Below are 12,739 nucleotides of genomic sequence, written 5' to 3'. Positions count from 1 at the left end.
GAAATAGCATGAGTATTTTTGTAGAAGTGATGGAACATAGGTGTTGCTGGTTTTGCTTTTGTTATAAATGTTTGCACAGCTGTGATTATCACCATTGTCAATGCTTGCAATTGTTTAATCCAAGGTTTTTAGAAGTGACTAATGATTTTGGGTGCCTCAGTTTTTGGGTGCCCAACTTGAAACGTGAAAGAGGCCTGATTTTCAGAAGGTGTTGAGCAGCTCCTCTAGAAAATCTGGCCCCATTTAGGGTGTTTTTGTTGAAGATCCAAAAACTGAGAAAACCAAAACTGCTAGTCATCTGTGAAAATCTTGCTCTTAAATTTTTTTTTTCCAATTCTTGCAAATTAAGGACGTGATATTGTAATTCCTCTGGTAGGGGAAACTCCTATTTAGGAAGCTGGGCCTGACTTAAATTTACTCTAAATGTTTTAATAATTTTTACTCATTTTTACCTTATGTAAAATGTTATAGTCATTCATTTTAGATGGTTTTTTACCCCAAATTAAAGTTGGTAATATGATTTAAGTAAAAATGTTTTTCCTTTTAAACTTCCGTTAAATTATATTTTGGAAATCTTCAATTATTTCAAAAACAATTTGCAATCAAATTATGGCACTACCGCAGTACAGAGGCCATCATGTCAAACAGATGTCATCCCTATAAAGCTACCCAAAATAAAGAAATTTATGGCATAGCATCTGTTTATATGAGAGATTCTGAATTGGAACAGTTTCATTTTTTGTTTATGAAACAGTCAGTCCTAAACGTCTCTTTATTCATCATGTTATACAGTAAACTTAAAGGAAGCATTATAATACTGGATATGATTGGATTGTAAATGCCTAATAATGGACTATAGTAATAAGCTGCATTATAGGAGCACCTGTTCTTCTTGCTAGAATAAGGATTTGTCATTTCCCACATACACAGTGCACAAATCCCTTCCAAAAAGTCCCACAAAATCATGGGGGAAGGAAAATAATGCCAAGCTGGCAATTTAACTATAACTTAACTGCTTTTTGTTAAAGAATAAATCTAAACTGGTGACTAGTATGAGTAATTGCTCCCAAGTGTGAGCTGACTGGTGGTTAGCCACTTCTAACTGCAATAGATTTCTTTGCAGTATCCTTTTATCTTGTTAGCTACTCTTTCTTTAAAGCCATCTAACTAATAAATATCTAATTCCGTACTAGAAAATAAATTCAGAGCCAAATTAATTCTCACTAATGGAACCGAGCCTGCAGGCACTTTGTAGTAGAAAGTTCACTGAAGCGGGAGTGCAATAGCAGAATCATTCACAGTTTCTGCTCTGCTGGGTGGTCTGGACCTTATTGGTGTCTTGTGCTAGACTGAAATCGTGTTAATCTCCAGAATACAAAAGATATGTATCCACCTGTATGAATGAATGTGACAAAAGCAGTTAATACAAACTTAATAAGGCTGCCATGCAAATTTCATGGAAGGTTTTTTTTGTACAGTAATAAAATGAATGCATTGTGGGAAAAGTCTGATGTTCCTTGCTTTCATGAATTTAAGGCTGAATCAAAGAATGTAGGGCCAGTATCATTCCATGTCACTTTATCTTGTAGAGATCTCAGAGCATTGAGCAATTTTCCACCATGTGTTTCAGTTCATGGGTGGAGTAGAGTTAAGCATGTAGGGGTCACTTTTTGTTAAGTATGCATATATGCAGTTATCTAATTTTTATGTCTATTACATGTATGTATTGCTGGCAGAATAAATCCTTGGTAGTATCAGCCTAGAGGTCCAGTTGCTGTCACTTGATTTTGCATGTTTAAACTCTGCTATTAGTCACTTTTGGAGTGGTTTTCACTTGGAAAATAAATCAGCTGTCTGCAAATCTCAAATTAATGTAAAGTATTTTAAAAAAATACTTTCACATCACTTATTTGTTCAACTATGAAACGAAATGAAATGTAGAGGAAGTGGTATTTGAATGTCTGTCTAATTACAATAGGCTGTTCACTCAATAAATGTTTACTCTAAAGAATCAAGAAGAACAAGTTTGTATATTTGCATATTATGACATTAAATTTGAAGTAAGACTTTCTTTAATTACATTTCGAAAATTATTGGTTTGCTACTTTATTTCTTTAAAAATGTTGCTTCCAGGTTAGCATTCATTTTGGATCCCCTTTTTAAAATTGTTAGCTGAAGTTATATATATATCTGTTTACCTATCTATCGCCTTCTACCTGAGATCTGGAATACTATTAATGTAGAACCCTTAGCAGACATTTAAACCCATGTGTCGTCAATTCCTGCTATCTGGAATAGAGCTAGTTGTAACAGTATCAGAGCTTTCAGCTCACAAATTAAAAGAAATGTCTAAAAATTCTTAACAGTATTAGTAACCTCAGCACTTTTTATGTGGTCTGTCAAATTTCAGTTTTGGGAGTGATTATAATCAAATGCTGATCGGCACCTGGATCTTAGGAGACTTTAAATCATAATGTTTAATTCAGACTTACTTTGTTCTTCTCTGATATCTTTTGTTATTGTTTGTCCTTTATCAGTTTTATCTTTCTGATTCCTGACCTCTCCTTTAGGTCAAGGCATTTGGGCTGGGTTTTAGTTCTGGCAAATTACAGAAGCATTTCAGTCTTGTCCACGTGCTTTGTCTTGTACACAAGGTCTGGAATGCTGTTAACATAGACAGCAGACATTTAAACCACTATGTATGTCAGATTCTGTGACTCTGGCAGCACAAGTAGAACAGCAGTTTGGACTCCTGTCTTATCCACTGCAGTCCTGGATTTTAAAGCTGATTTTGGGGACAGCAGTGAGTACATTCCCCACTAACACCTCCATTCTCTCCTTTCCTTTAGGGGGACTAAAATTTCTGGGTATTTGCTCCCTGAATTAAATCAACTGCTGAATATTTTCCTCCTTAAGACAGCAGATTAAATGAGGTGATGTTCCTTCTGCAAGGAAAAGAGATGCTCTAGGAATTATTTGGGGGAAGTTGTATGGTTATATAGGAGGTCAGACTACATGATCACAATGATCCCCTGTGACCTTAGAATCTATAAATCTGACTCTGTCAGAAGCCACGGAAAGGGATGCTTCCATGAATGCTCCCATCCCTTAACCCTGCCAGGGAAGGGGGTCTCAGTCTGAGCTGTTTGTTTGTGCTCCTGCATCCACCCTCTATCCTAATCCCATACCAGACGAAACTCTGCTGGAGTCACCTCACAAAAACTGTTTCAACTGTTCAGCTCTTGGGACTCAGCAAATTGGACTATCCTCACCATTCAAGAAATTATCAAGATAAGCCCCATACTCTCTCTAACTCCCCTTCTTCTGCTACTCTTCACTGCCATTTCCCCTGCTTCAGCTACTGGGAGTAATTCAAGAGATGATAAAGGAGGAAACATTGATCAGGTTTGTTTGTTTTTTTTTTCAAACCAAATTGGCAAGAAGGCCATTGTACGTGGACCTAAGTTGAGACATTGCTAAAATCACTCCATCTTTCCAGGAAGGAACTCCTATCCAGAACTAATCCTTATATCACATTTCACAATACCTGAGCCTGACAGCCTGGCTATTGACTGGCAAATTTTAAACAAGACAGGATACTCCTAGTCTCACCACAAGCCTTTTATGTCTTAGCATTCACAAGGACAAAATTCTCCTGTTAAAATAGAAGGATCCAATGTAGGAAACCAGACCTTACAGTTTTTCTGGATTTCTTCCCTGAGTCTAAGACTTCCCATCATTGTTTAAAGCTGAAACACAAGATGCAATGTCAAACACAGGCTCATGTAGTGTCTTGTAGGTCGCCTGGTTCATTATGGCAATGTGTATCCAAACCAACCGGGAAACCTTTGTTCCCTATCTGGACTCTGCTAACAATACTACAAGCTCTCATGACCCATCCATTCAACCTGATGGTATCTAACTCCCCTTTGTGTGTGGTTGTGGGTGTGGTGAGGAGGAAGACAGAGACCTGCTTCCTGGTCACGATCATGTCAGCAAAGACGAGTTTTTGAAATCTCTGTTCTTACAAAATTTGAAACTTATTGTGTCTTCTGCAAAGGACAAAGTGTTTCTTGAATCCCAGAATCATTCATTTCCAGGTCAAGTATCCTTCATATTTCATAGGAAATCATCCTTTCTTGATTTGCCCAGTTCTCAACACCCAAGCATGGCATGTAGTAGATATGAGAACTACTGTTAAAATATATCTTCGTAAAAATGACCATTTCAGGAAAATGTCTAGATTCTTATTCAACTGCACCAAAAAAAACAAACAAACAAAAAAAAAACAACCCAATCCAGAAGGGATGAGAGAGCGCTCAACACAGGCTCTTAGGCAGAAAGAGCATCATCCACTACAGTGGAAATCTGTATGGCTGCCAGATCAGCATATGTTTATAAAGGCCTAGAAGGTTGACCTTTGCTCCTCTGTGGAAGCATCCTTCAGCAGGAAGGTGCTCCAAGTGATGGTCTCAAAATCGGTGGTTATTTTTAGGGACAGGAGACATTCTCCCTTCTATCGTAGCTGTTTCTCCCTCCTACTAACTTTTCCTTTCTGCTTGCCACATCACAAGTCTCAGATAGAGGAAATGTCAGGATCCAGAATGGAAAACTTGTTACCTGATGATTTTGGTTCAGGGATTCCTCTCTACCCCACTCTGTCCCACTTGAAAAGTTTTCCAGTAATCTACACCCTGGTCATTTCAGGGCCATGTATATATCTAACACAGTTAGGTATTACTAAATGTAATCTACTAATAATAACTTGGGAAGAGGATGGAAGGGTTGTAACCAAGCTCCAGAACCATGTTGTTGAATCTGAACTATCTTCCAGTTGCAAGAAGAAAAGCACAGCTTAAATGTCTTACATTGGCTGAGAGGTCAGTCCCAGAAAGGAAATACTTTGGTATTTCAAACTGAAAAAAGTTAATATTTTCCTCTGTTTACACTCATTTTTTAGTTCTCACAAAAATCTAGATTATCTCCTTAATAGGTTATATAATACCCTAAATCTGAACATCCCAAACTCTTTTAAGATGATGATGGGGTATGAGTGGGAGATAAAATGGCTCGCCTAGCCAGATCTTTTTCAGGAAGCTTTTGATTTTGTTTCTTCTGTTGTTAATTGTTTCTTTTTTCTTAGTGCCTACCTTTTCCTTTGACTTGATTCTGCAGCGGAAATGCTGAGCCCTGCAGTTTCTGTAGCATCACTTTATAATATTACAAACCTGAGATTATGACCTGATTGCAGGAACCAGGGAAAGGGAGAGGCTGGATTGTGAGGGAGAATGTACTTCCTAAAATATGAATAGCTCTAATAAATAGCATGGAGCATGCAGAAGAGCACTGGTAAACTAAATTTACATTTATTATGTATAATGTCCATTTCTAGTTTGCCTCAGTGTTGAAATATCACTTCAAAATGCTGATAATTCATGTTTCATAATTCTGTTCAATGCTGAAACTATCTTTGAACGTCCTATAGTAGAAAAAAACATATTTCTAAAACAATTAAATCTATTGTGTACAGGGAATAAGCCTTCAGTCCAGAAACTCTATAGATGTGATGTGTGTGACTACACAAGCACAACATATGTTGGGGTACGAAATCACAGACGGATTCATAACTCTGATAAGCCATACAGGTGAGTGTCTTAATTGTTATTCACTAGTGCTGAGCTTTTGAATTATTTAACTTAAAAGTTTTAATTGCTTGTGTTTATTTTAATGACAGTGTGTTTTTAAGGGTATCATTGTAGAAAGCATTTAATATGAGTTTCAAAGTTTTACTAAAAGGCAAATTAAACTAATCCATTCAAAAATGGAGGGAGCTGCTGGCTCATTCAAACTATATAGTTAGGATCCAATAAGCTTGATGGTGCTACAGTATTTTCAGTACATGTATTTTCAGTTGTACTTATCAGCTGTGTTTTCTGAATTTGAAACAATGAAATGTGACGCTTTGGAGGGGGAAATAAAGAAAATGTTACAATATTTTACATTAGATAGTTCATTAAAGTCTTCAATTGAAGTTTGGCTGATTTCTGGATTTCCTGTGCAGTTGAGTTCATTTTGGATTCGTTCCACTGCAGAGGGTTACGCCCAGTCATTTTTAAAACTTTAAAGCTTTGTTTTAAACTGATAAGACACAAATAACAAGGTTCAAATACCTCAGTGCAGTGGGGAGAAGGCAACCATGATTAAGGCTACATTTTAGTCATGGCTATTTTTAGTAAAAGTCACAGACCAGGTCACAGGCAGTAAACAAAAATGCATGGCCCGGGACCCATGGCTATGGGGTTGGTGGGGCCGGCAAGCTCCTACCTGGTTCCACACTTCCCCCCCTGCAGCAGCAGAGTTTGGGTGTGGGAGGGAGCAGGGGGTTTGGGCACAGGATGGAGTGAGGTGGGCTCTGGGCAGCGCTTACCTGGGGGGCTCCCAGGGTCCCGGCCAGTGGGAGCTGCAAAGCCAGCACTCTGGGAGGAGGGAGCGTGCAGAGCTGCCTGGCCATGCTGCCACATAGCAGCTGAGCAAGGAGGATGTCACCATCTCTGGGGAGCCCTCCAGGTAAGCGCTGTCCAAAGCCCACCTCACCCTGTCCTGTGCCCCTTCCCACACCCAAACTCTGCTGCTGCTGGTGGGGGGTGAAGGGGTGGGGGCCAGTGGCCCAAGACTGCCCCAGCAGCGGCCGGTGCATCTGGCCTGAGCTGCCCCTGAGCCAGATGCACCGACCGCTGCAGAAGTCACAGAAAGTAACGGAATCTGTGGCTTCTGTGACAAGCCTAAAGCCTTAACCATGATGTATTGGGCACTGCATGATATTGCAAAATTCTGCCCTGTACTTTGCCCCTACACCACTCCGTTTTCCCATAGGTTTTCAATAGGTTCATTGTTACCAATCTTAGATAAGAGACATTTTAATAATTTCCTCATAGGTCTATATAGAAGCTTCTATAATTTGTGTTAGTAGTGTGTACTACTCTTGCCTCTTGCTTTTTTTTTAAATAATAGTTCCTTTTCTATTGCAGTTTTCCATTGTTTATTGTATAGATTCAAACAAATGTAATTCATACTCACTCAGTGTGGCACTTTATCCCTCTATAGTGGCTGGAAAGCAGAAGTTAGAGTCTGTACAGGCTTTGAGCCAGTACAACTTGGCCTTTAGGTTTTTAGATATTGAGGTCTCAGGTTCAAATCCCACTGTCTGTGACTCAGCCAGCTGCATTGTGTTATACAGAAAAAAACCATAATTTGTTTGTGACAGTGCTTCAGTATTGGTATTCTAGAATGTTTTTTCCAAAAGTATACTTCAGGCAGCTGGAAGATGTTTTGTTACAAAGCCAAATGTGGGATGTCATAGTGTCTTCACAGAGATCTGGTAAAACTTAAGAGATTTGCTTTAGAATCAAAGACTTATAAGAAGAGCCTTTTTATTGGGGTGGGGGGTGTCCCTCCTTTAGATTCCCAAGAGTTCTTCATTCAAACTTGAAAGTGAAGAGGAAAACCAGGGTTCCAGCAGGAAAGAAAGGAACAAAACAGAAAATATCAGCTACAATCAGAGATGGCTGGTTCTTGAAATAAGTACTGAGGTGGAAGGTACCAGAATTCCTCCTTTCCTGTCCTCACCCACTTCCTACCCTCCCCATGCAAACTCTCATGTCAAACTACTCCAGAATAACTTCCACACCTTTCTGCTAACATCCCCAACCAGGCTCAGGAACACTTCCTATCTATCCTTTAGCTCAATCTCTTCACTTCCTAACAACCTCTGTACACCTAAGTCACCTTCTCCCGTATTTGAGGATATTCTCCCCAGACTTAGAAACCCACCTCCTTCCTCCATCAGACCCAGAAAAACACTTCCTAAAACCACTAAATCTCCTCCCAACTCTCTTACCACCCCCACAGTGCTCCCCTGCTCAACCTCCCACCCTTTCCTGCCTCAGAATCTTCCTTCGCCCCATTGTTGCTTGGCCTGAAGCAGGAAGAGCAGAGGTTGCGGAGAGCCCCATATCCCATGTGTGTCTGAATTAATCCCACAGAAGCCTGTATTATTACTCGTTCTGCTTTCTGAAACGCATGGTTAGGACACTTTGTAGCAGGTTTTACGGCAATCGGTAATATGCAGCCATATTATAACGACTATCTAGCTATTATAGCTCCACCAGCTTCTGATAATCAGCTGTTCGTGACTAATATTATTCATATTTCATCTGATAACCTTTGAAATTTACTTTGACACCTCACCTCAGTATGAAGTTTTCAAATAACACAGAGATTGGACTAATCTCAATCAGATAGACCAGGGGTTCTCAAACCTTTCCACAGTATGGATCACACCATGGTAGATAATGGACACCTGCCCAGCCATTCACAATCCCATAATATTCCCATGACAGCTACAATGATTGCTTACGTGGAAATGTCATATTAAAGTGGGGTTTTTAACTGTTTTTAATGCACCATAGAAACTAGAAACAAGAAGAACCAGCACACTGAGATCAGTCAGCTCTCATCAGATCCTACCAAATGCTCTCTGAACCACAGTTTGAGATCCTCAGTGCTAGACTAAGAACAGAACATCTTGCATCATCCTGTGAGAAGGGCTGGTGGGGAGGTTTTAAAAAGTGAATAATTATTTATGGAATGGCCTTACATCGTAATAATAATTATACACCTACAACTAGATAATCAAATATTGTGTCCCTAAAAATTGCTGTTTAGCTTCCAATTTTTTTCCTGTTTACCCATAAGTATTTTGTTATTCCAGGGGGTAAGTTCTATGCACATCATTGCAAGATACTTCAGCACCTCTTAAAAGTGAGAAATGATTGGGCAAAGCTATATATAAGCGTTAGCCAAAAGGAGATTATTTATTTAAACTAGGCATTGAATTTGGAATATCTAGAGTCTCTAGAATGATGAGCACAACCCTGAGGAGTTTAAGCCTCTGCTCTTAAGCCTCAAATGGTTAATAAATTGAGTGTCATGAAGTTTGCTCTGTAGAAATCTTGAAGATAAGAAACTGAAAACCTTAAAAGCTGAAATGTTGTCTGCTCATGTTAAAAATTCCCTGGCACCTTTCACTTGTCCACATTTTTGTCCAGAATGTCTTCCCTCCATTGTTCTGCCATGTGTTTTGTACTGCTGCCAACTCAACAGTTGGCTGCACTTCGATGTACGTATACTCTTGTACTTCGAGATGAAGGGTGCAACAGAAGTTGGTGTGTGTGTTCCAAAATAACTTTTATGGATAACTGTCACCCTGATTAGGAAACAATAAAGGATTAAAATTCACAACAATAAAATTGAAGAGAACAGGGAATTTCTTGTTACTTGACACTGGTGACATGGGCAGGGTGAACTGATTTAAATCACTAAAAGGAAATCCTCAGTTTAAATCATTGATATTAATAACTTTTCCATTTGTACTTCATTTATTTTCTAAAAAAGGTGCATGTTTATTGGTTGATATAACCATTAAAACATGTAGATTTACAACTAAATAGTGCCTTTACAGTAGATTGGGTATATCTTTTAGCTACCAAGGAGAGTACACTATAGCCTCTAGCTATTATCTTTGGACAGTCATGGGAGATGGGGGAGATTCCAGAAGACTGGAAAAGGGCAAATATAGTGCCCATCTATAAAAAGGGAAATAAAAACAACCCAGGAAACTACAGACCAGTTAGTTTAACTTCTGTGCCAGGGAAGATAATGGAGCAAGTAATTAAATAAATCATCTGCAAAACACTTGGAAAGTGGTAAGGTGATAGGGAATAGCCAGCATGGATTTGTAAACAACAGATCATGTCAAACCAATCTGATAGCTTTCTTTGATAGGATAACGAGTCTTGTGGATAAGGGAGAAGCGGTGGATGTGGTATACCTAGACTTTAGTAAGGCATTTGATACGGTCTCGCATGATATTCTTATCGATAAACTAGGCAAATACAATTTAGATGGGGCTACTATAAGGTGGGTACATAACTGGCTGGATAACCGTACTCAGAGAGTAGTTATTAATGGCTCCCAATCCTGCTGGAAAGGTATAACAAGTGGGGTTCCGCAGGGGTCTGTTTTGGGACCGGCTCTGTTCAGTATCTTCATCAACGACTTAGATGTTGGCATAGAAAGTACGCTTATTAAGTTTGCAGACGATACCAAACTGGGAGGGATTGCAACTGCTTTGGAGGACAGGATCAAAATTCAAAATGATCTGGACAAATTGGAGAAATGGTCTGAGGTGAACCGGATGAAGTTCAATAAAGACAAATGCAAAGTGCTCCACTTAGGAAGGAACAATCATTTTCACACATACAGAATGGGAAGAGACTGTCTAGGAAGGAGTGTGGCAGAAAGAGATCAGGGGTCATAGTGGACCACAAGCTAAATATGAGTCAACAGTGTGATACTGTTGCAAAAAAAGCAAACGTGGTTCTGGGATGCATTAACAGGTGTGTTGTAAACAAGACACAAGAAGTCATTTTCCGCTCTACTCTGCGCTGGTTAGGCCTCAACTGGAGTATTGTGTCCAGTTCTGGGCACTGCATTTCAAGAAAGATGTGGAGAAATTGGAGAGGGTCCAGAGAAGAGCAACAAGAATGACTAAAGGTCTTGAGAACATGACCTACGAAGGAAGGCTGAAAGAATTGGGTTTATTTAGTTTGGAAAAGAGAAGACTGAGAGGGGACATGATAGCAGTTTTCAGATATCTAAAAAGGTGTCATCAGGAGGAGGGAGAAAACTTGTTCACCTTAGCCTCTAATGATAGAACAAGAAGCAATGGGCTTAAACTGCAGCAAGGGAGATTTAGGCTGGACATTAGGAAAAAGTTCCTAACTGTCAGGGTAGTTAAACACTGGAATAAATTGCCTAGGGAGGTTGTGGAATCTCCATCTCTGGAGATATTTAACAGTAAGTTAGATAAATGTCTATCAGGGATGGTCTAGACAGTATTTGGTCCTGCCATGAGGGCAGGGGACTGGACTCGATGACCTCTCGAGGTCCCTTCCAGTCCTAGAGTCTATGAATCTATATTCATTTATTTAAGCAATTATATAGCTTAATATTTTCAGATGCTTATTTATTGTACATTTTTAGTATGTTAGAAAATGGTGAATGAAATTCTTATTTACTAGACAATTAACGTTTTGCTCATAATTAGTGTCAAGCTGCATTAGGATGGTAATTGGAATTTAAACACACAAAACAGCATAAAATCTTTTTATTAACAAACATTTTGGATACAAAATTTATCAAAATGTGTTTCACATTTACAATTAAATGATTTACTAAAGGAACAGAGGGATTTACTGTAGTCAATGAATTAAACTGATTATTTCATGTCAGCCTGGGAAAATTTTCACTTATGCCTACATTGAAAGTGACTTGAGCTTAAATTTCTGTTCACCTAAGTCTCTTGAAAATGAGACAACAGCCTCCTAAGTTACTTAGGTTGTTTTTCCACACTGTTAAAACTACTAGATCTCATCCTCTCTCTCCTTGTTTTTTTCATTGACTTGAAGAGAAGGACAAGTTTTCCCTCTTTTTCAACTTCCAGTCCATTTTGCAGCTTTGAATGAATTAGTCCAAATGAAGAAAATATCTGTTGCCTGCAGAAGAAGCTACTGCAGTGGAAAGCTGGTTTAGTACTTCACCAAACGCTGATCCCAGGTGCTTAAAGTAGTGACTCCCGCCAGTTCAGTGGTGTGACTATCTTTAAATCATCATCAACAAACATGTATTGTATGAATGGTTCACCTCTGTCTTTGACATTTATTTTGTTTGGCATAATTGATGGGTGATTATGAGATACCTATGTCATGTCAACAGTATCTTCTTGAGCAATTATGCGTCTACCTTGGTACTTTGAGTTGAGAATATTGTAGAGAAGACTAAATGGAATAAGTGCTTCAGCCATCTGCTTCTTTACTGCCTGCAATTTAACTTTGTTGTTGGGTATTTCTTTCTTGAATGTCTCTTGAAGTTCTTTCCAAATTCCAGCAGCAGCAGTTTGTCCAAGGCTACGGAAATACATCTCTACCTCGATATAACGCTGTCCTCAGGAGCCAAAAAATCTTACCGCGTTATAGGTGAAACCGCATTATATCAAACTTGCTTTGATCTGCCAGAGTGCGTAGCCCCACCCCTCCCGGAGTACTGCTTTACCGCGTTATATCCGAATTCGTGTTATATTGGGTCATGTTATATCAGGGTAAAGGTGTAGGTTTCAGTGTATTCAGTATATCTTCTAGATTTCTCTTTAGTCCAATTTCAAATATGTTGGCTGTGATAGTTCCATCTATTTTGTCATGATTTTTCTTCACAAATTGTCATCAGAAAAGGTCAGTTCTTAATAAATAGTTCAAAACAGTCAACCACTGAATTTCATTGTATGTATTGGCGAAGAATTAGCTTGGATCCTCCTGTTCTTTTCAGTAAACCTGAAGCAAAGGGGTTGTTATGGAAGTGTTTTGCAATTTCAGCATTTTCCTTTATTCCTGGAATTGTATTTAAGTATTTGGCTAAAAGATGCATCATTTAATCACTGTGCCCATGTGTTATAAGTTTCAGGTTCTCTTCATTATCTTCTTCTAGATTTCTTCTCATCTGTGCTACATTTGCAACATTGTGACAAAGCTATGCACTTGACACTTGAAGTTTTGTTCACAGTTTGTTATAACTTTTACTGCTCCTACTTTCAAGTATTCTAATGTATGGGCATTTCCTGATAGAG

General features: G+C 38.9%; 1 protein-coding gene and 1 long non-coding RNA gene across 5 annotated transcripts in view; one reads left to right on the top strand and one right to left on the bottom strand.

Moving 5' to 3' along the window:
- ZNF507 (zinc finger protein 507) overlaps window positions 1–12,739 on the top strand; it is a 40,994-nt gene that overhangs the window by 11,494 nt on the left and 16,761 nt on the right. For all 4 annotated transcript variants that reach the window (XM_050923058.1, XM_050923059.1, XM_050923056.1 and 1 more), the window contains one exon: window positions 5,531–5,645. In XM_050923058.1, coding sequence (XP_050779015.1) covers window positions 5,531–5,645 — 115 coding nt within the window. The remainder of the gene's footprint in view (window positions 1–5,530; window positions 5,646–12,739) is intronic.
- The window catches only part of LOC127034375 (uncharacterized), a 30,611-nt gene continuing 25,296 nt past the window's right edge, over window positions 7,425–12,739 (bottom strand). The window contains exon 6 of the long non-coding RNA XR_007769374.1: window positions 7,425–7,484. This is a non-coding gene — a long non-coding RNA (uncharacterized LOC127034375). The remainder of the gene's footprint in view (window positions 7,485–12,739) is intronic.

The sequence above is a fragment of the Gopherus flavomarginatus genome, chromosome 14 (genome assembly GCF_025201925.1).
Source record: "Gopherus flavomarginatus isolate rGopFla2 chromosome 14, rGopFla2.mat.asm, whole genome shotgun sequence".
NCBI lineage: Eukaryota > Metazoa > Chordata > Testudines > Testudinidae > Gopherus > Gopherus flavomarginatus.
This window is presented reverse-complemented; position numbering and strand designations above follow the sequence as displayed.